This window comes from Rissa tridactyla, chromosome 5 (assembly GCF_028500815.1).
Source record: "Rissa tridactyla isolate bRisTri1 chromosome 5, bRisTri1.patW.cur.20221130, whole genome shotgun sequence".
NCBI lineage: Eukaryota > Metazoa > Chordata > Aves > Charadriiformes > Laridae > Rissa > Rissa tridactyla.
In genome coordinates this window covers 8903597-8927283 of record NC_071470.1, presented here as the reverse complement: position 1 = coordinate 8927283, position 23687 = coordinate 8903597, and the positions used below count along the sequence as shown (strand labels likewise).

The 23687-nt window shown below is 40.0% G+C and overlaps 3 protein-coding genes across 4 annotated transcripts in view; 2 read left to right on the top strand and 1 right to left on the bottom strand.

Annotated features, from left to right (window-relative positions):
* The window catches only part of CNOT7 (CCR4-NOT transcription complex subunit 7), a 20449-nt gene extending 10924 nt beyond the window's left edge, over positions 1 to 9525 (bottom strand). The window contains exons 1-4 of one of the 2 annotated variants that reach the window (XM_054203045.1): positions 9407 to 9525; positions 8509 to 8714; positions 8009 to 8202; positions 4687 to 4848 (exon numbers count right to left, since the gene is read on the bottom strand). In XM_054203045.1, coding sequence (XP_054059020.1) covers positions 4687 to 4848; positions 8009 to 8202; positions 8509 to 8625 — 473 coding nt within the window. In that variant the 5' untranslated portion in view covers positions 8626 to 8714; positions 9407 to 9525. The remainder of the gene's footprint in view (positions 1 to 4686; positions 4849 to 8008; positions 8203 to 8508; positions 8715 to 9406) is intronic. The other variant, XM_054203044.1, reaches the window with a different exon arrangement.
* Positions 8883 to 9630, top strand: LOC128910120 (proline-rich proteoglycan 2-like). Its single transcript, XM_054203017.1, has 2 exons — positions 8883 to 8901; positions 8954 to 9630. The coding sequence occupies exons 1-2, from the start codon at positions 8883 to 8885 to the stop codon at positions 9628 to 9630; spliced, it is 696 nt and encodes a 231-aa protein (XP_054058992.1).
* Positions 9629 to 23687, top strand: VPS37A (VPS37A subunit of ESCRT-I). The gene is made up of 12 exons (XM_054203042.1): positions 9629 to 9819; positions 13474 to 13548; positions 14421 to 14535; positions 15430 to 15530; positions 16356 to 16572; positions 18255 to 18325; positions 19395 to 19522; positions 19611 to 19669; positions 19762 to 19830; positions 21768 to 21911; positions 22634 to 22714; positions 22957 to 23687. The coding sequence occupies exons 1-11, from the start codon at positions 9716 to 9718 to the stop codon at positions 22712 to 22714; spliced, it is 1164 nt and encodes a 387-aa protein (XP_054059017.1). The 5' UTR covers positions 9629 to 9715; the 3' UTR covers positions 22957 to 23687.

The following is a 23687-nucleotide window of genomic DNA, read 5'->3' as shown; positions in this document are numbered from 1 at the left end:
CTGCAGATATTTAGCACCCACAGAGACTGGCGAATTCTGATGCAGGCTCAAGGCTTTAGCTTGCATACTCAATGTAAAGAGGATTCCTTTTTGTACACGATGGGATTCTCTGCATCATCTTTATCTTATTGTTATTATTTATCTTATTATTATTGTTTGCTAAAAGTCCATTAATACAAAATACACAGAAGGTACGGAATATTGCAGCTCTCCCATGGGGGTTTTCCAGCGCTCTAAACAGGAATTTCGTGTTGAATGAATCCTGCGCTGCATCTGGTGCTTTGAAGCTGTGCTGGCAGCACTCCAATCTCTGCAGCGGCAGCCACTGGCCAAGGAGCAAAGGAGCCAAAGATAAAGAAGGATTTCAGCAGTCTTACAAAGTAAAAACCTGCAGTATACTTGGCAAAACTAACTTAGAAGCTTAATTTTATTAGATCACCTATGGGGGGGGCAGAAGCGGTGGGGAAGTCTGTATCAGCATAAAGATACAAAAAAGACTGTTCAGGATTAAGGAGATTTACTCCTCTAGAGGTCAGAGACCTTACGAACTCACTGAATTCCTGACATCTGTCATCCCTGTGGCTCAAATGTAACATTTGTATTAAAACTTCTAAAGTGAAGAAAACAGCATTTGTGCTCCTCTTCAAAAAAGAGAAGCACAAGTGTTTTTTGTTCTTCCAACAGAAAAAATTATGTACATGACTGAATTACTAGAAAACAGATGCTCTCAAACACTTCCAGTTTTTATTAAGAAGGAAGTACTGTAAGAGAAGTCAAGATTCGCTTGCTGTTTGTATTGAGAGGAAGCAGGCTATCATCAGTCTGCAATTTTCATGAAGAATTTTATTATAAAATTATAAAATACATATATATATATGTATTTTTCCACTGGAGATTGTAGCGTATTCTTTCATTCTAGGATCCTCATGCAGAAAAAGGGAAGAGGATATCTGAACAGTAGATTCAACAGGCACAATTACCCTTCCATTGCGTGACAGCACTCGGTCAGATAGCTGTTCTTGGATCCTAAGCATGAGTTGGTTTCAGTCCCCTCAACCAAATGATGTCTCACATTCCTTAAGTTCCAGCTGCTTGCACTTAGTCCCACTGTGCTCACAACAATCATCACAAACCACACTTTACTAAGCACAATGCAGTATCAAGGCATTTACATCATCTTCTTAGTATACTTTTGGGGGCTAATATGCTCCAGTCATAGAAGCTCACACAGACATAAGAACCGTCACTCCAATTCAGGACTAAGATATATCTAGCTCAAAAATTTTTGAGTGTCCACTGCTGAACGCTAACAGAAGGGTAAGGAAGTCCACAGTGAGCAATTATGTAATTACATGCTCATTAAAGTTTTCTTCTAATCCTCTAACAGGCAATTAGTGGTTGGTTTATATCCTGAAGCACACAGGCTTCCTTTCCCTTAAAAAGCTCTCACCATTTCTAATATAGTCACCTAAATTTACTAAGCACAGCTAGCCACAATCCCTGGAGCTATACAGCAACATAAGCACTCTAACAACCACTTTCCCCCCCCCAAACCCCTCTCCTTTTTTCACTGATCATGGACAGCTGTAGATAACTAGACCATGGAAAAGATCAAACGTGCCCGTATTTCTTTCCCTTACTATCCAGAAAGAATTCAGATAGCCAATTAACAATGAAGTCTACTCAAGCACCAGCAGTCTCTGAAATAAATCAAAACCTGACAGAGCTGAGAAAGCTTTACTTCATTTTCTACCTGGCCAATAGAAACGAACGAACAGATTAAAGTTTTACTAATATCAGTTAGACACAAATGATTACTGAAATACAATAGCTTGGAACTTTCCAGCTTCCCCAAAACATCTGGGTGAAGAGGCATGTTTGCACAGAGCCTCCAAAGGCAGACTGAGGAGGGTGCACGCAGGTGGACACTCAAAGCTTCAGCAGATCAGTCAGCCGAACATCCACAAAAAAAAAACCCCAGTGTTTCAGCTGTTCTGTTTTATAACTTGTTAGGCTGCCAAGCACTCACAGCTCTCTTGGCTGTGACAAGAATCAGAAATTCAGGGCTTTCCCCCCTCTCCTCTCTCATCGACTCAAATACACTTTAACACACACACAAAAGATTTGAAGCCGTGCTATACAAGAATCGGTGACAGTGCAAATGTTTCTTTGCTCACGCCTGGCAGAACTGCAGGTCCACACAGATTTGCCAATAGGTCAGGATGCCAAGGCAGCTATGTCAAATGCAAGAGGTAAAAAGCACACAAAGAGAACTATCTTAAGTTAAGAGCTTAGACATAAACTACATAGGAGTTCAAGGAAATCAAAGACTGGAAACGAAACAAAGCCAAAACATAATCTCACACCCTGAGAAAGGAGTAATTCCCCTCTGCCCGCTTCCTAAAGACTCATAAATTTTGAGGGTTAGTAGTAATTAAAGCATTTTAAGGCAACAGAAGCAACTAGCACAGTCAGCAACCATCAAGCACAGCTTTTTCAGTAGTCGAAGAACTACTCCATGGAAAGCCTACAAGAAACAAGTTTTCAGCTGAGCTGTCCTGCTGTTTAGGTTTCCACTGGCAGAACATAATCACAATCAACCAAAGACATATTTAGAAACAGCTGTTTGCTATTCTTTGTGGTATACTTTATGTGACCCATGTGCATTTATAGCTTTGTGCAATCTTAGCTTCCTCCAAACTCAACCCACTACTCTAGGGTTTTGTGCTCAAGACAATAGCAACACGCTCTGTCAAGCACAAAAGCGCTTAAAAACTCTCCAACTCCAAGCAGAGTTGTGGATAATCAGAGTTTAACAAACATTTGCTGGAATAGCTGCCTTAAGAGGATTTCTAAAGACATTTTCAGTGAAGTCCACAACAGAAACTCATTTTAACACAGATGAAACTGGACTTCAATAAAGCCATTCCAAAAACCCTTCATAAGCCGCACTAGGAAAAATGGCATTATTGCACAGTTTGCACTACACATCAACGAGCATATTAGTCAGGAATCACTCGGAATCACTCACGATCAATATAATTATGCTTTAAAAAGAAACCATAGGGTAGAAATGGCTCAGGTATGCTTTTGCTAGGCCAGCTTACACCAGTTATTAGGTGATACTGGAAAAACACCGTTTTGCAGCTGCTTCTACTGTTGATGTACCAGTTACATGCATAACACGCCTCCCCTCCTCTTCTCCTGAACCATCCGAGTTATTTTACTGCAGTCAAGTGTAAATCAAATATCCACATAAGAGCCCACAATAATGGGTTTAGGAAGCTGAAATAAACTTAATTCACTAATTCAGCCTTTGTAGTTATCTTAACACAATTCATGGCATTCTTGCTCCAGGATTTTTCCCCAAGGTGCTACCCTAGTAGCAAGATAGCAAGAGTAAGATTATTTTGGAGTCATATTGTGAGTCAAGACAGCTGTAAGTGGAAGATGGAGGCAGATTAGGTGACAAGCGTACTCAAAGAGGATCCTCCTTTTTTTTTTTTTTTTCCCCATTGTTAACTGTCTTTTCTTTTTTCCCGCCCTCCTTTTGGAAAGTCAGTCTAACACTTACCTTCTACAAAGAAAGTCAAAACAATGAATTCTGCAACAGGCTGTTATATGCACCTTTCTACTACTGTTTTATATTCCTTGCTGAAGCAATACTTATTTTTCAGTTGGTTCAACTGGTTAGTAACGTAAATACTTCTCTAATTCCACGTGACCCTCTCTCCTCCAACCTCCCCTCCAAGATTTAATACTAAAGGATGAAGAATTTGGGTTTTTTCCTAATTTCGTCATCTATGTATTACCACCCACCAATGTAGCACGTGGGATAAGCAAGAATAAGGCTGTAAGGAAACTACTAGTCTCAGCTACAACATTTGCTCTGCCTTTGTTCACTTGCTTAGCAGCCAGCACTTAAGATGTCAACTTGAGGGCATTACGCAGCAATAAGCCTTTGAAGACACTGTTGCTTCCCAAAAGTGCAAATTATCTCTGGCACGTAGTCGACTATACGATGACTGTTGCATAAGTTTTAAAGTGTTAAGTCTCATTAACACCCAAATATCTTTTGTATTTTGACAGATTCATAGAGATTTAGCATTTGCATTTCTATTTCTACTCAGAAGACGAGTTCCTGTGACAGAAATAAACAGTAAAATACATTCATTTCTGCAGCTAGAATTAAGGCTTATCAGGGCTCTCCTTCCAAGCTGAGTAATTTTCAGCCTCCCAGATTACCAGGAGATTTCAAACAAATTTAAAAGTTCTTTATAAAACTCTTCACTGATAATTCTGCAGTCTCTCCCATGAGAAACATTTGCTCAAGAATTGCTTAGGAATAGTTTGCTTTTAGCATTGTTGCTACTTGCATGTGTGATATTAAAAGATACAATGCCACCTGCTGGCTTAGGAGTTTCATGTTTTTCTGGTTTACGGTTTTCTCATTAAAGCGTAAACACCAAAAATAAAACACCAGTACCACCCTGTACGCTCTATTCTTCTAACACAGAATGGTGCTACAGGTATTACGGCAGAAATAGTTTTCTAACTCCTACCAACCAAGATATGTGCTATATACACCTCCAGATGTACACCACTTAACACACGTGATGTGAAATCCAAGCTCTAGAATTCGATAATCAATACTGGAAACCCAAATACCTAACATGCAGAATTTACCTGTGAAAGGAAAGCCACTTGACTCCTTCACACAGTACAACTCCTGATGTCATAAGCAGTTCTGCAAAGTACTGTGTCTCAATTCCTTCTTCCTCATGCTTTTTAAACTGGATACCAGATGTCGTCAACAGTTCGATAGAGTCCTGGGCATACATATCTTCTCTAAAAACAGAGAGGGGAAAAGTAAATTTCCAAAGTCCACAAACCTCAGTGATTGTAACCCTGCTAACATTTCTATTTTGCTATCCGTTCCACAGACTTCACTAGCATAGAGCAGGAGTATCTTGACTGTGTTCCGTGTTCATTACAAAACCAGTCATTTCTCATAGCTTTTGTTACCCTTCGTTAGCATTTTGCCATTCCCACCACCTCCATTCTTGCCTCCCCAGGAAAAAAACTAGTTCCTGCTCTTCTTCGCGTTACCTAGAACTCCCCTTTTGCAAATCTACAGAGGAAAGTGAACATGCGAATACAGATATTTTCCCAAATAAGATCCATTATTTGAACTGCGACAAATTCAATATAACAGTTGAAGCACTAACATGCTACATTATAGAACTAGGAACAGTACACTCCAGATCCCAGTGCCGTATTAGTTCTGCGGATAACGTTTCCCACACATTCCTTATGATTTAAGCTTAAGTAAATGTTTAGACACATGCTCATCAAAACTTCATTCTTGCTACAACTGGAAATTGAGTACTTGCTCCATCTAGTTGATCCTTAATATTCAGGTAGCCTAACGTTGTCTTTCTAAACAACCAACTTCAACTTTAATCGCCATATTTTGGACTAAAATTTAACAGGATAGACAAAAATTCCTCTATGCCTTGTTTGATCACCTCTTATCCCTGTATTTATTCCTTTTACCACTGCCATTTTTGTAACATCTTAAGGATTTTGCGATGAAATGGATGGTTTGTTGTGGGTTTCTTCTTTTCCTAAAATCTAATCTATATCATCATAACAAAGACATAGCAGGTTAACTGGGGGAAAAAAAAAGCCAACATGGCTCTGCTTAGAAGATGATAACTCATACTACTGTCCACTACATACTATTCTACAAAGTCTCTTCAGTCTTCAATTTTAATAAAAAAAGAAACAAAACACAAAAAATAAAACAACCAATATATCACACTTGACTACTAGATTCAGTTGTAGAGTTATATTCCTTATTCCTAACAGCAAGTCATCATTCATCAGAACATAGAGATACACTCTCAAGATGTGTTGTATCTTTTTTCCTCCCTCCCACACAGCTGCTCATTAGTTCTCCAGCTTTAAGGCATCAGCTTCCCAACACCTGTCCATCTCCATAACACATTAAAGAACCTATCCAAAACAAACATGCCTGTTTTACAAAAAGAAGTTTTAATTCCAGTTTGTTGCTCTGCGCTAATCAGGTGGATAGTTAGTGTAGAGAAATATTCATGCTCTTTAAAAGCACACTATAACAAGACCTGGCTGGAACCACACACAAAAAAATTACCCTCTAGGAACAGCCAACAGCTGTTTTGCTTTAGGAGCAGAACACTTGGCACAGTGCCACTTCCCAAAAGGAAGTTTAGCATCAGACAAAAATAAGTATTTTCTCCACCTATGTAAAAAAAAAAAATAATATTGGTGTTTCATGCAGCACTTACCTAGCTTACCTTTTTTGCATAAAATCCTCCCAGTGAACTAGTAACAAGTTAGTCAGGTGGCTACCCACACCTTGCCTTACCAAGCTGTCTTATCTATGCTGCATCTGGCACAAATGGATGGAAAACTACTTTTGTTTTCAGTTGCTTGGCGTGATTCTATGATATAGACCTTTGAAGCTCAGAAAATAAATAAAACGTAACACAGGCTCTTCTCCCCAGATCACAGTTTGGAAGTTATTCATAACTTCCTCCTCTTTCTCCTATAGTATAGGAGTATATGGTAATAGCTGGATTAGTATATTCCTCTATTAAGACAATAGATAACTTCCACCCAGCATTTATACGGCCAGGTAAGTTTAGAGATACCAAAATATCAAATCTGCACTTGCTTTTCTTTCAAGGTGTGCTTCAAACAAAACTAAAAAGAGCATGTCATTCCTCAGACCAAACTGATCTGTGACAAGCCACAGCACTGCTTGTTTAGAGAAGTAGAAAGATCAAGAAAAAGAGCAGCAGCTTTTTTCCTTTGTAAGAACCCCAATTACTTTGAAAACAAGTCTTTTTATCTGCAGAAAAAAAGGTTTGTTCTCTAAACCTGTGTAGGCTGCAGTTTTAACTCCCGTCTATCAAGCTGTCCAGTGATCAACTTGTAACACAACTGCCAAAAAACCCCAAGCCTTTGACACATTTCAGTTTGAGAAGCATTTGCACTGATCCTCAACCCATGACAACCTATCAGCCCAATAATGTTTACTTCAGGGGAAAAAAAATAAAAATCAAGATACTAGTAACCTTGTCAACTACCTGCTAAAAACATGATTAGAACTCCACAGGAGTGTCTCATCCTACTGGAAAACTTATAAGTTTATACTTAAAGGTTTATCACTGATAAAAATTACATTCTGAAATAAAGTTCACAATACTATTCCAACAGATAGTAAAAAAAAAAGTCAGCTTGCTTTTTAACCAACACTTCACACAAAATAATCCAGAACAAAAATCTCCACAGCAGTTGTGCTATAGAATCAATAAACCCTTTCAACCTATTATAGAAGAAAATTAAAATACAGTAGCTTAACAGAGTAAGTTGCTTTGAAAACACAAGAAAAGCTACTGGAGTATTAAATTGACAGCATTTTACCTAGAATATTAGCTAGAACTTGTTGTGAGCCTTTTAGCAAGAATAACATTATTTTAAGAGGACAGAGCACGCTTGCTTTAGAACTGGCTGATAACATTTGTCACGCTTCTTTTTTAAGTCACTTTGGCAACTTTACATTTTTTTCTCCATGTCAGTATTTTCCATTTAAAAACATGCAAAGAAACAACATGTGACTACTTTTACAACTAGTAAGAGTTAAACTAAGCTAAGGCAGAAGCACTCTGAAATGCTAAATATGAAAACGCAGAGCTAACACTTGCACTGAGTATAAATGCCTCTTTTTAAAACATCTATTGAAATGGCTTAGTATTTTCGACCAAATTACCAACAGTAAGACAGACTGCACAGAAACAAGGGAAGAAAGCACGTGTCTGGCTGACAAAAGTTTTCCTCACATCAAGTGTCTATGGTATTCCAATCATATAGATAAAAAGAGTTGCTATGGCTTTCACAACCTATTATACATTTTCAGTAAGTCAGAAACATACATTCAACAGCACAGACGTTTAACACTTACGTTAAATTAAATTTAAAATTAAATTGCCAAGTTGAAGTTCCTGGAGGGTATTCGCCTTGCTCATTCATAAACGTCAGTCCTAGTTGAATTATTTTTAGCAAGTCTACATTGCAGCGTAATAATTGGTACTGATAGTCTGCGTTGCTTCTGAATTCTCCAATAGGCCTTGCAACTACTCCTGGAAACTCTGTATCCTGTAAGAACAGAATTAAAACATCAACAAAAGACATCCATAAAAATTTGCATTGCTCATTTTTAATAAAAGATATTTCAAGTGTCTAACAGTTTCAGAGCTGAAGAGTACTGTGTGTAAATTTAGCTTTTAAAAAGGTAATAGATTAGGATCCTAACGTTCATACAGCATTAATTCAACATTAAGAATCCATTACTGTTTCAACGAAAACGGATGAAAATTTTTACAGCTTTAATTTACTAACATGAAATGAAGACATCAGGCTTTTTGCAGTAATCTGCTAGATAAACATCAAGTGCCCACTCACCATAGCTACATAGTTATACTTCCGTATAACTTGACGGATTTTCTTCATCTCTTCATCCAAGTTACAAGCCCAAACTTCACAGATTCTTTGGCTATGGTCTACGGTAGCTGCTGGCATAGTGGGGGGCTTTAGTGACCAGACATCAAAAGTTGCACTTGACTGAGGATCAGTTTCATAAAGAGGACTTTATTTATTTTTTTTTTAACCTAAGAGACAAAGAAAAGAAAGGACCAAAGTGTTAAGGTTTTGTTTTTTATTTATCTAAAAAAAAAAAAACAAACCCCAAAATGCTTGAATGCCAGGATCAAGCTTTATTCTTCAGAATTTCCTAAGAGCAGCCCAACACGGCCTCCAAAAACATATGAATTTCAGCTATGGAAGTTCAGATTATCTGTAACTAAACCCTACGATTTTATTAATTACTGACTTTATTTCTTGCACAAAGCCAAGCACACCGGCAAGAGGCACCAGCGGAACAGCCAACAGAGACACCTGAGCCCACGAGCCTTATTCCCCACCGGGTTAGAAGAGCACGTTCCCGCGGATCGGCCCCACGGCTGCCTGCAGCCCCAGACCAAGCGGGCGAGGCGACCCGGGGACGCGGCAGCGGGCAGACAGCCGCCCAGGCAGGCGGCCTCCCCGGGCCGGACACCTTCTTCCCGCCCGCACGGCCCGCGCTACGCCGGCCAGCGGCGTGAGCGGTCACCGAGACGCGGACCCGCAGCCCAGGCCGGCCCACAAGGCCCGAAGCGCTCCGAGGAGCCCGCCAAAACACCGCCCGCCCCCGACGGGCCCTCACGGCCGCCGGTAAGGCCGCGGGGCCTCGGCAAGACGGAGGGGAAGGGGGCACTGGGCCGCCCTCGGCTCTCTCTCCCCACCCCCGCGGCCCCTCACTCACGCTGCGGGCCGGGCCAGGCCGGGCCGCGGCGGGTCTGGCGAGGCCCCGCGGCGGCCCCCGACGCCCCTCGGAGCCGCCCGTCGCCGCGCAAAACGCCGGAAGCGCAACCCCCGCCGCACAAAGCCATTACATCATCGCGCCGCGACGGCGCCTTGCCCCTCGCCCCCCCCCCACCTGCGCCAATCACCTCCTTCCCCCGCAACGTCACGCGCGCGCCGCGGTGACGCAGCCGCCGGGAGGTGGGGAAGGCGGCGGGGCGGGAGGAGGCCGGGCCGGGCCGCGGTGCCGCCGCCGCCGGGAGGAGGGAGGATGAACTGGCTGTTCCCCCTCACCAAGGGTGGCGGCTCGGCCCTCACCAGTCTCCAGCAGCAGAAGCAGCGGCAGATCGAGTCCCTGCGCGGCGCCCACGCGTCGTGAGTGGCGGCGGCCGGGCTGAGGGTGGGGGGACGCGGGGGAGCGGCCTGTGCCGGGGCCTGTGGGGCCGCGCCGCGGGAGGGCATCGTGTGTCCCCACATAGGGACGGGGGCTCGGTCTCGGCATCCGCCGGTGAGGCTCGGCTGGGTCCCGCCGGCTCGCGGGGGGGTGAGGAGCGGGGAGCAGGCCGGACAAAGGCGGGGGGGGGGGGGGATGGAATCATCAGCTGAGTGATTTAATGGGGTTTAAAGTCTGCAAAGAGAGACGGGTGGCGTGTGTTGGAATAAAGAAAGGCCTTCTTCTGGAAGCAGGAAGCGTCGTTCTTTAGAAGTTAAGAATAAAACATAAGGTATAAAGGAGCTGTGCGTCGCAGGGGTCTTGTCAGCAGTGGCGTAGCAGCCCTGCTGGCTCTGCAGCCTCTTTATCTGGTATACAGAGCTGACTTGCTAATAACTGACTGTCCTTGGTAACTTGTTTTATGTAGACGCTCACCAGAGGCAAGTGTTTTGTTTTCTTTTCCTGTTCAACAGCCACACTTTTACAGCAAAACATCTTCCCTTATCTCGAGGTACTCTAGCTGGTCAGTATGCTGATCCGTTTTGCCTAAATTTTAATCTTTTGAAGGTGTTCATCTTTTAAAAGGAGAGCTACACTCCATGTATTGCATGTTATATTTTCTGTGAATGTGTAAGCATTCCTTCTCCTGCCTGTTGAGGCAGAATGATAGAAATCTCCAAAAGTGATCCAGAAAAAGAAAAGATAATATTTTCTGTTATGTCAGACTTGAGAGTAGGAGCGAAAGAGAAACTGATTGTATTTCCAAGTTTCATAATTGCACTTCATTCGCTATCCTAATATTTGTGAATTATCACGCAGGAAACATAAGTAAGGCAGTATTGCTAGGTATTTTTGCTTGCTTAAGCTTAAATCTGTTCAGACCAATTTTGAAAATATTTTTGAAAGGCGTCTCACATTTCTAAGAAGCTGTCTCTGTGGGTACACAGCGGCTTACCTAACTTGAAGCTTTTGTTGGGCTGGCCTTACTTAGCCTTTTATTTCTACCCTTTTTCCCCTACTACGGAGTCCTCAAAAAGGCAATTAGTTTTTGTCAAAGTCAGCTTGCTGAACTGGTTTACTGCCTGTTTGTGCAGGCACCAGTTTGAGCATAGCAAGCATACACAGAGACGGAATGCAGCCAGGAATGGAGTTGACGGTAGGGAGATGGTAGCTGCTCAGATGTCACTTTACAGCCTTCTAAACTAGCCTACCTGGTCTCTGGTGACGATAGGCGTAAAAAACAAAAAATTGGGCAAGTGGAAGAGTAAATTCTGGCAAAGCATACAGTTTTCGTAAGAAATACTTATTACAGAATAAATCTGAGTAATAGTGCCTCAAATTCTGTGCTTTTAAAAAGGTCTGTGTACTTGTGCAAGTTTTGAAAAGTGCAAAGGCTTTTTTGGGTGGGACTGATGTGCTTGCTTAAGGACTCCATAGAAGTGCAGCTCTACAGGATAGGAGTATGCATTAAGCATCCCAACAGCGTTGTTTCCTAAGCAATGATTAAATAAATGTCATTCTAGTGGTTTTTTTGTCTGATAAGTACGTTTCGTTATTGATTTATGTGTATCCCAGATGCTCCTCACTGAAATGCTCAAAATAAAATTCTGAGCATGGTGTAGTTACCTAAGTTAGGTAAGTTTGGTTTCTGTTGTCTTAGGCTGTAAAAGCACAGGTATGTGTGATCTTAATTTCATTAAAGTAGCTAATCTTCCTTTTCAGGATACCTCATGGCTTAGGAGCTTAAAATCAAGTTTTTGTGTTTAAATGCCAATTTTCTTATATTTGCTGTTGTTCTAGCTAAAGTTAAGAATGTGCCATTTTCCCAGTGTACCCATTCCCACCTGGGGAAGTGACAACTAAGTTTATCAGTTTGAAGTTTCGCTTAAAGGAAGTTGTAACAGTTTGGACAGCTCAATGAGATTATGGATTTCTCATTTTTCTCTCCCTGTTCTGTTCTTCCTCCTCAGTTCCTAGGTTGTGCACGTGAGTGGAGCATAATTATATGCCCTTCTCACAAGGATTTTGTAGCAGGCTATTAAAATGCATGGCAGATGATTACAGGGCAGGAATGTGCACGAGAGATTCCAGGGAGATTCCTTCAGTTAAGAATGAGGAGGTGGTGATTTCAGTGTGTGGTGTGTCACAGTAGAGCCCTAAACTCTGATTTGAATTCTGTGCTGAAGATATCCGATAGTTTCTTCAAACAGCATGTGATTTCACAGGTAAAGAGCAGATACTGAGCTGTCTGTGAGAGGAATAAGGTCGGACTGTGGAAAGCAAGGTGCATAGCTGGGTTTGTGTCTTACTCCATTTATTCCCGAAGCTCTGAAAACTTGAGTTTTAAATTCTATGTGCAAATAATGCTTTGTGGGGATATAAAACACTCCTAGCGCTACACTTAATGCACATTTGCAGATAATGTGTTTTGGGTTTTTTAGTGAAGTAATGGTATGGAGTGTGCCTGGCGGTGGATGGAGGGGCATTTCTGAAGTTGGGGGCAAAGAGGCTTTCTGGGAAAACCCAGCTGCCTTATTCCCAACTGGAGCTGTGTTCCGTCCCTTTATAAGGGAGCCTTAGAGAGGTGAGGGAGAAGAATATTATTAACCAGGTGCAGGCAGGAAAAATATGTAGAAGAGGAATCGGTCTGCTTTTTAAATTTGTTTTGACTGAGGCATTATAAGATGGAGCTAATTTTCTGCCCTCCCTTCTCTCCCAGTCCCAGTTTAGGTATGTTCATATTGTCCAGAAGTTCTGAGTTAAGTCTTCTCTTCCTCCTCCTCTGCATTCCTTGGGAAGCCGTCTTTCAAAGCAGTCTTGCTGTGCATACAAATTGTAGAGTGCTTTGAGTATTGAAATCAGCTTCCTATTAATGCAGCTGATGTAGAGACTTTTCTCGGTAACTTACCTGTTCCAGAAGAAGGAAATTTGGATTCGGTCTTACCGGATTTCATAAGATACATGTTTTTTCACTCAATGCTTTCATGGAGGTCTGTGTCTTGAGTGTCACAGGATTACAGAGCTTGACATTCCTGCAGGTAGCTATTCTAGAAAATACGTGTGCATAGAAGTTGGTGCACTTGGAAAAAACCTACTATTAAATAGTAAGCTAATCTATTGAGGAAGGCGGCCTAATGTAATGTATGTTCTAAATGTTGGTCTGTAGGCAGTGTTGCAGAGCAATACTGGGTTGTGAACCAAGTGTAGTGCCTTGGCAAAGTAAATGTTTTATTAGATAAAATTCAGTATATAAAAAAAATCACTGATGTGATTCTAAGACTGATGTTTCTTAAATTAAGCCATTAAGTGGAGAAAAATAAGTCGTTTTCAGGTCAGTGAGCAGTTTCTCCTACTGTATTTCCATTGCTTGTGATTGTGTATGAGGTTTAAAAGTTGAATCTACTGTTTTTTGCTTTAATCTTAATATTCAATATAGCATTCTGAAGCATATTAACTTATTCCAGCATTTTCAAAATTATTCTTACAAGGCTTTCCAAAACTAAACTAAATACAAAGGTCTGAGATTGTGCCTTTTTTTAGACTTTGGGCTCTTATATTGAGCATGAACTGGATGCTAACAGTTTCTTCTTTGACAGCATTGCAGAAATCCAGAAAGATGTGGAATATCGCCTGCCATTCACTGTAAACAACTTGACAATTAATATTAACATGTAAGTAGAGTCAGGTATCTCTATGCATATCTGAAAAATTAAAATTGTTCTCAAAAAAAGTAGTAACAGAACATAAATGGCTCCCATCTCATAACTAATTTCAGGAACTATGATCTGGATTTGCATTAGTAGTTGTAGTGTTATGATTGAAACTAATTCTGTACAAGATGCAGATGCTTAGCTGAAAGCAAAACTATGTTTTGCTGTGCTCAGCTCCTAAGATACCCGTGTGGTTTTAGTTGAAGTTAAGTAGGAGAAAATGCTTGAGAGTTTCTGATGACTTTGAATCCCCTACAACTGAAAATAAACTTAATTAGTAATTTACTAATCTGCTGTAACTCCTAACTCTTACCCCAGTGAAGCTTCTGGATCATAAATTAAGTGGTTCATTGTAGCATTCCGTGTGAATTTACTTTGGGGGGTGCTTTTGCTGTGGCAAATGTCGATAGTATTCTATTCACAAGTGGTTTTTATTACTTTAGCCTGATAACTTGCCTGATATTCTTGCAGGTTACACTGCATTGTCTTTGTAGTAATAACATTTGTATTAGAAAATATTCTTGTTACGCTACAGCTTTATCTTTCACTGTGGACATAATTGATTCATTGTGATACTACAGTTTTGCCCAGTAAATGCTCTCTTCAGTTCCATGAAGTCTGGTATTCTAATCTGTCTGGCTTCTAATTTTGTAGCTGAGTAATCCTTTTGTGTGCTTCATTCGCTCTGTATTTCTCCATAACTGTTCTCGTAGAAAATTAAGTTTATGTAATTAATAGTACTACTGTGGGGGTTTTTTTGTGCATAAGAAGCCTTCTTATGCAAACTTTATCATGGGATATAGCTGTAGTAATGGTTATTCTTGTATTTGCAGCTTGCTTCCACCTCAGTTTCCTCAGGAAAAACCAGTCATCAGTGTTTTCCCACCTGTGAGACATCATTTAATGGACAAGCAGGGAGTATATGTGACCAGTCCACTAATCAGTAATGTATGTATAATTTGTAGCTTCACATATATCTACTGTTAATAGCAATTTTAATACATGTCACACTAGATTATTGCTAACACTTCGGGTAAAAAAGACTAGTGCAGATCATACTCCCTCTCGAACTGTATTTTGAAGGGTCTGAAAACAAAAATTCAGTAGCGTTCTGTATACTACTATTTATTCTTTTACTTCTGCCGTTACTGAGTTGAGTATTCCGTATATCTAGAACTGTTTTAAGTTGTGGTGGCTTAGAAAGTTCCTATAGCTTTTCTTGTTAATGCCAGTGGCACACTTCTTATTTCTCTACAGTGTATCCCAAATAAGGGAGAGGGATGCTTTAAGACTGTTTTGTAACACAGTTCTTTCTAACCTAATCCTATTAGAAAGATGTCAAGGTTTTAGCTGTAGTATTCAGGATTTTAATGTGCTGTTCTTTTTTTTGTTCTTTTTTTTTCCTCCCCTTTTCTCTGCCAACAGGGATGTGATAGTTTTTTGGGGTGGAGGGGAGGTTATGCCTTTTTCAGAAAGCAATTAATGCTTTTTGTGTCAAATCTTAGTGCACACACCCCTCCCCTTCTCTGATTTCCCAAATGTAACTTGGTAACAAAGGTGGGTTTTTTTTTTGGTTGGTCATCAGAAGTGTTATACTTGATTGATTCTCTATTGATAATGGAATGTACAAAAGACTTGTAGTTCCTGTTCAGTTCTGGGAGGCTTTATCACTTTATTTGGAGCTTAGGTACACACAGTTTATGTTAGCTGTTATGTCTCTGAAATAGTATCCCGCACTGCCGTGTGGGTATAATAAACAGTGAAGTTCAGCATGTTTTGGAACTATTGGATTTCAGGCATAATTTTTCTTCTGCATTAGGTTTTGTTTTTTGTTTTTACCAGTTTACAATGCACTCAGATCTTGGAAAAATTATTCAAAGTTTACTGGATGAGTTTTGGAAGAATCCTCCAGTTCTGGCTTCTAGCTCAACGTCATTTCCATAGTAAGTATCTATAAACATGATGAATCCAGCTATGCGTATAAACTTACATTTTTAAAAAAGTGATGAAACCGTGTATTAGGAGGGCAGGAACAGGAATATTGTTGTGGATGTGTTGGGAGACATAGATTCACTGCCCGTGCATGATTTCATGTGCAAGGACATGATTGTTTTGCGAAGAAACACCAGATTTCACTTGACTTGCCAAGCGGTTGTGTTTCTAAATATTCTGTTCATAATCTCCCAGGCTTACAGGCAGCTTATGCAACAGAAATGGTACAATTTAAATAATTGTATTAAATACGCAGAAGTGGTCTGAGATATTACAGCTTTATCAGTACAGCTGTGGTTCTCGTGGCTGACAATGATACTGGGCTTAAATGCAGCTGCAGTTGTGAATTTAAAAAAAAAAATCATTCCTGTTGTTTAGAAGTCATTATCTGTGTGTTGCCCAAGTTGTTAAGTGCTGTACTGTAAATAAGAACTAATGTGTGACACAGATGCATTTCTCAGGACTTTTAAATGGAAACAATTTTAATCATAAATTTTTGAGAAGTAGTTTTCTTATAATTAAGAGTGTGAGTGTGTATTTGGCTACTTTACAAGAATATAGTTCAATGGAGTTTTATATTATGTTGCAGTATAAGACATAGAGTAGACTTACTATGTCGGAAGTAACCGAGAACAGAAAACGCAAAGTTTATGGTGATTTAAAAATTCAATCATATATCTTGCATGTGGTCTAGTAATTATAATTCAAATGATAAGAAATGTGCTGTAAGCAGTTGGTTACTCATGGTTGTGTTTTTTTTGTTTGTTTGCTTTTAGCCTTTTCAACAAACCATCTGGAATGCCTCCTTATGCTCCTCAGGGGTTTCCATTTCTTCCTCCGTACCCACCTCAAGAACCAAACAGAACTATGGCAGCCGTGCCCGTTGCTGAATCAGTTTCTTCAAGCTACACTACAGACAAGCCCGCTGCTCCCTCTTACGGCTTGATTGCTGATCTGCCACTGCCCGTTCCGACAGCAGAAGCGGTGCTTCAGGTCTGTGCACTGAGTTTTGCTGCTTAAGCTGTCAGACGCTGGGTGTAAGTTCCCTCGAGAGCACACAGGGAATTGCCGCAAAACTCAAGGGAGCGGTCTGAGTGACTGCACTTCATGGTTTTCCCAGCACTAGGAAAATGAAACTGTCATTCTGGCTTTGATGAAAAATTTTTTAGAACAAACTTGAAGTCAGAGCAACAAGTTTGTCTTTCTGAGTTTCAGTGAAACTAGTGTTACGCTAAATATCTTTGAATATATTTTTTTCCTGGAGCTGCACTCCCCCATAGTGCAGCTGTGACTGTTTCTCCAGCCAAGTGAGAAATGAGACCCTTGTCTCTATATGGGATTTCCTGCCCAGAACCTATCAGGTGAGAACGATGTGCAATCTCAAGCCTTTATGTGTGGAGTATTTATTTCTCGTTTTCAAGCTTAAAATAGTTTCTCTTCATGGATCTTCTATGTGTATACTCACAAACTCCTTCTCACTGATGCACTCTGGAAGGGTTTTTTTTGAACGTCTTCCAAAAACTTTGTATCTAAATGTTTAGTCTTTCATCAAATCTTGTCTTTAGAAACAAAAACTTTCCTAATCCTGGAAGACACTTTTCTGTCTTTGTAGAATTTAAGATTTCTACGTTCCGTGAAGACAGACATTTTTTTCCTTGTCTAAAACCTTTTTTTCCCAAGGGATTATTATAGAATCACAGAATGTGTTGGGTTGGAAGGGACCTCTAAAGGTCATCTAGTCCAACCCCCCTGCAGTCAGCAGGGACATCTTCAACTCGATCAGGTTGCTCAGAGCCTCATCAAGCCTGGCCTTGAATGTCTCCAGGGATGGGGCCTCCACCACCTCTCTGGGCAACCTGTGCCAGTGTCTCACCACCCTCATTGTAAAGAACTGCTTCCTAATGTCTAATCTAAACCTGCCCTGCTCCAGTTTAAAACCATTGCCCCTCGTCCTATCACTACATGCCCTTGCAAACAGCCCCTCCCCAGCTTCCCTGTAGGCCTCTTCAGGTACTGGAAGGGGCTCTAAGGTCTCCCTGCAGCCTTCTCTTCTCCAGGCTGAACAGCCCCAATTCTCTCAGCCTGTCCTTACAGCAGAGGTTCTCCATCTCTCTTGTCATCTTCATGGCCTCCTCTGGACCCGCTCCAACAGGTCCATGTCCTTGTGCTGAGGGCTCCAGAGCTGGACACAGTACTCCAGGTGGGGTCTCAGGAGAGCAGAGTAGAGGGGGAAAATCACCTCTCTGGATGTGCTGGCCACACGTCTTTTGATGCAGCCCAGGATGCGATTGGCATTCTGGGCCAATTATAGCTTTAAAAACCACATGAAAGAGATCAAAATGTCAATCTCTGTTCTCACTTCCCTGAGTTATACTTCTCCTGTGTGTTTCCTGGGTCATCCAAGTGTTGTCAAATGGAGAAAATAGCAAGACAGAATTATTTTCCTCCAAAATTGACTCATCTTTTATGACGTGCTACCCCAAACATTCCCGAGTATTTTGTTTCCATTGGTGAGTTGAGACATCTTCTGTTCAGACACTAGTGCTATTGCTTCTTACTGCTTTTCCTGCTTTTCTTGTTGCTGGCAAATACTCATCTCCAATTTTAGATTAATCAGGTTAGGTCAAGAAATTGCTCTTCAAAAATCTACTAAGCGTTTCTAAACTTCCATTTAGGTTGCTCAGAATGGATTTACTTACAAGATGCCTGATGTTCCTGATACATTTCCAGAACTCTCAGAATTAAGGTAAAGTTTCAGAAGGTAACAAAACTTTCTGTAGTCATTAAGAGGCAATTACTACTGGTCTGTATCTGATTTTTGTCAAAAGTCTGTATACATCACTGAAAGGTTTTTGTAGAAATTGTAAACAGGAGAACTATGACTTACCAAAATTCAGGCAGAGTCAGAAAGTAAGCCAGCCTGGTATTCAAATGTACACCTTGTTCAGGGTTTTCTCAGCAGGATCATTACTTTAGGATTCAACATCAGGAAAAAGAGTATTTATTTTTACTTTTCCTGACTATTGGTGTCCTGCTGTCTTCTGGGACCTTACCTGGGACTTCATTTCTACTAATACAATAAGTGTGACTTCTGAAGGAGGACAGGGAAATGGGCCTTAGACTGGTTCACCAATTACATTCTGGAGCATGCTGGAAGCTCCATGCTGGAGCAGGGGAGAAGTGTGAGGAGGAAGGAGCAGCAGAGACGGACTGTTACGGAGTGACTGCAGCACCTGCAATTCCCCCCGGCCCCGTGCTGCTTGGGGTAGCGGGGAGGTAGAGGAGTTGGGAATGAAGGAGTGAAGTTGAGCCTGGGGAAAAAGGGGTTGAGATGTTTTAGTTTTTGTCTTTCCAACTCTTACTGTAATTGGCAATAAATGAAATTAAGTTTTCCCAAGTTGAGTGTGTTTTGCCTGCGATCGTAATTGGTAAGTGATCTCCCTCTCTTTATGTTGCCCCACAAGCTTTTGCCCTTTATCCTGTTGAGGAAGGGGACTGAAAGAGCAGCTGTGTGGGTGCCTGGGAGCTGGCCAGGGTCAACCTACTATAGTAGCATTAAAAAAACACTTTTTAGGAAGCGTTCAAGCATTTAAGGCTTGAAATGAGAGATAGTTTTTAACACACTGCTTTTTAAGCTCACTGCTGCAGATAGTAGAGCCCACAGTCCAGGAGAAAGGTGAAAAATAACCTGTGGTCAAGTGTTGTGTATCTGTAAAGTCACAATAAATGCCTCAAACTTTTGACTTTTGGCAGAAATGAGTAATGCAACATGTAATGTTTGCTGTTTTATCTGCTTTCTTTCTGTTTGAATGTAGTCTATCACAGCTGACTGATATGAATGAGCAAGAGGAAGTGTTACTGGAGCAGTTTGTGACTCTACCACAGCTGAAGCAAGTCATTAGTGACAGAGACGAGCTAGTGAAAAGCATCGAAGAGCTGGCAAGTAAGATGTCAAAATATTAGCATCTCTGGCTGTGTTCTGCAAACTGAATCCTTTAAAAAAAAGTAGTAATAGTGACTTTATTTTACAGAAAAAAACTTGTTGCTGGAGCCTAGTCTCGAGGCAAAAAGACAGACAGTGCTGGATAAAGTAAGTGAACAATAACATCTTTTTCAGAAATTTTAGTTGTAATATCCTGTTTTTATCAGGGGAAAAAACCTTCTTCTTCTTCTTCCTTCCAGTACGAGCAACTCACACAGATGAAAGCAGCCTTTGAAAAAAAGATGCAAAGACAGCATGAACTTAGTGAGGTATAATCTCTATATTATATTATCCTTTAAGAATACTTCAGTTTTACTGAAGTATTTGATTTGTATTTTTATCCATATTCTTCTGGTCAAACTCTAATTTTATATGAAACAGATTCATATCAAGTATGAAATAAAATGGAATGAAGTACCAACCAGTTTGAAAGCAAAACACTTGCACTACTACTGGGTTTTTTTGGTTGGGTGTTGTTTTTTTTTTAATGCAAAAATAGGAGCATTTAGAGCTGTTTTTAAGTACAATCCTGAGTGAAACTAATTTTAAGAATAGAATGATTTTTAAGGAAGGCTTGGTTAATTAATGGTACCCATTTAACATAACGAGCTTGCAAAACTGTACCAGATTAAAATTATTAAAACCATTGCTTTAGAAACTTAAATTCTGTGATTCGCTAGGTGTGCTTACTTTGGGCAACACGTTATATGTGCTGTTAAACTTTGCACGTACTAAAGCGCAAATAGGGTAAAGTGATTACTTGAGAAAGCTATTTGGGGAAGGAGAATAATTCCTTAGTGTTTTACCAGGATATGCGTTAGAAGATGTAACTTCTCATAAACCAAGTTCTGCGCTGAAATCTTCATGATTTGCAAGACTTGTCGCCTGAGAATACAACAGTTCCATCAAACCAGCATGCATAGTACCTGAATTTCAAAATGCCCAAAAAGTAACAAAATATGAAATAACAAGCAAAAAGTTATGTGACAGCAAACAATGATTTCATAAGTGATCTGAATGAATTGTTTCCTTACTTGAAAATCCTAGTGCCTCCTTTCTGTGTGATGTAGGTTGGCTTTAAGGTGGGCGAAGGTAGTTGGCATTGAGAAACTTTCTATTTCTTAAGAACAGGACATAATGCCCCACTGCTATATTACCTTTTCTTTTTTCTAAGTTAGATTTGCTTGTCCAATTTAATGATGGTTTGGAGGCTCAGAGCTGGGGAGTTGCTCAGAGCTGGATTTTTGTGCTGGTTTCCCACATGTGCTGGATCTTCATGTGTTGATGTTTACTGTGCGCCATATGGTACTTCTTATCTCTGCTTCAAAGTTCCAGACAAGTCTTCAGTTATACTGCGTGTGAATTTTAGTCATCTTGTATTAGAGCAAATTCTCCTTATTTTGCACAAGATTAATTTAACAGGAAATTTCTCCTTACATTACAATTTTACAGTACATAAGAAAAATGTTTTTCATGGGGTAGATGAAGGGTAGTCCAAGCATCTAACATCTATAAAGATCTTGAGTTTGCAGTTCTGGTTCTGTACAGATTCCTGCTGAAGACATGAATCACGTCCTGATAAACTGCCCAAACTTACTAGAGGCAAAATAACGAAATTCTATGCAATAAACAGAAGTAAGGTTTGAGGTTTATAAGAACAGAAGAATGAGTATAGTGGTTTAGATTTGCAGCCTATCTGCTTCTTGAGGAGGTGCTTTTTCCTTTCATGTCTTCCTCGCCACAGCCATTTCAAGGGTATTTAAAAGCTGAACAGTAAGTACTCTTTACTCTTTTACCTTTTTCTACTCCTGATGTTCACTACTGAGTTTCAAAAGTAGACCTTGCTTATTGAGGACACTTGAAATGCTAGTTCTACTCAGAAATCGTGCACTGGAGAACCTGCTGGATTTCCAAGTTGGATGCTTTCTGCAGTGTAGGGTAAAAGTTGAAAAGCTTTATACATTTGTGAGAGTGATTGTGAATCAAGACCTAAACTAGCAACTCTTTTCTCACGTTGAATCCTTTCTAGTTTAAGAAGCTATGCTGTTTCTTGGAGATGAAGCTTCATCTGGTCATTTAGGCTTTTTTGTGATAATAATGCTCTATTCACAATATTGCATATTCATATAGTCATTTATCCTTCTTCCTGGAAATGTAGGTTTTTGATGGAGAGTTTAATATTACATAGGAGCTTTTATTTTCTTAGAGTTGCAGTCCCAGTGCTCTGCAGGCCAGACTTAAAGTAGCTGCTCATGAAGCTGAGGAGGAATCTGATACTATTGCAGAAGACTTCTTGGAAGGCAAAACAGAAATAGATGACTTCCTTAGTAGTTTCATGGAAAAGCGAACGGTATGTAATATACAAAACATTCTCATCTGAAAGATATACAACATGTAGTGATTAAATTTAAGGCTTAGAGTTTGAGCAGTCCTGTGATTCAGAACAGTACTTTAGTAAGCTTCAACAGGAGAAAAATAAACCTGTATCTGGCTTCAGTCTATTTAGAATATAACTGCGTTCTGAAGGCACGTATTTTTAAGGTGGGAGCTGCATTAGACTCTAATCCTGCGTTGTTGCAGATATTTTTGTGCCACTTTCTTCTATATCCTGTATGATACAGGGAAGATAGCCACATGGACCGTTTTAAATTTGGTAAATGGACATGGAATGACACGTTGTATTAAGCAACCTTAATGTTTAACTTATGAAACTTCTTACACTAACTATTCTGTTGATGGCTGTCACCAAATAAGTAACTGAGGTTCAAAACCCACCGTTCTTGCTCATGCTGTGACAAGAGCAACTTACTGGGTAGCGTACCTTTCTTTAAAGATGCCTAATAAATGCATTTCATAACGTAGGAAACAATTTCTTCTCCTATAAGCGATTATGGATGGAATAATGTTATCAATATAGACAGTTACTCTTCAGCCTGAAGCTGAAGGGTGGTTCACAGGACTTTCCTTTTTTAAAGAGCCTGCAAAGTAGCTAAATCATTAAAGAGAAACTGTAGTATGCGTTATAAAAAAAATTCCTTTCGGAATTCACCCTTTCTGTGTCTTGCTTTGTAGCTCTGCCACTGTAGACGAGCCAAAGAGGAAAAACTTCAACAGGCAATAGCAATGCACAGCCAATTTCATGCTCCGCTATAGGTAAATGGCTGGTTTAATATTTGTGGCAAACTTTTTTGACTTTTTTGCTTGTTTGTTTTACAATTTACCTCATTGTCACCCGCTTACAAATTGCTAATTGCAAATGGATTTGTTACAATGCTTAGTGTGCTAATAATGCTTTCAGTGGAAATCAAGTACGTACGGCATCTGTTGTTAGTTGTATTTACAAAGTAACTTCTGGAGGAGTTAAAATATCTAATTATGGAAATTTGTCTTTACAGACTTCTGCAAACTACACCTGCCAAGAGAACGAGTGAAAAGCCCAATAAAGCACACTTTTTAATAACTATTATTTGCGAATAAGCATTTCATCTTCTATGGCTGTATTTATAGAAGAGATTGTATACAGAGTTGGGGTGGATTTTGTACAAATTAGAATGTCTCTTTATATTCTCATTGTACTCAAGAATCCTTCTATTGCAATCTTTGCACTAATTTCTTGTATTTATTGTTGATAGTTCTTATTATATTTAAGTTCCTGCTGCTATACTCCATTCTTCAGAGATTAAATATCTAAACATGTAATTTTAACTAGCTTTTTACATTTTTATAAGAACATAGTTCATATCTTTTGTATTTTTAACTTAGAAACATAGATTTGGCTTGATCTGTGGAAGAGTTTGAGAGAAGTGGTGACAGGATTTTCGAAACTGACGTTCATAATCTGGGATTGTCAGTGGATTCACAAGCTGTCTTTTCTTGAAGCCAAAATGTTTAAGAACAAGTTTTTTAATTTTAAGTAATAATTCAAAACTAGGTATAGCCTGTATGTGTTTTGGAAAAGTAGACTTGGATTAAGCAAAAGATGTTTTGGAACAAATTATATTGGAATCGAAACAGAATAAATGATCTCTGCCTAGGTTTGATATATTGCTCAGTAGCACTGATGCACTTGCTTTCAGGAGTGGCTTGGTACATACCACTGTAATTAAACACAATTTTCCTCTAACAA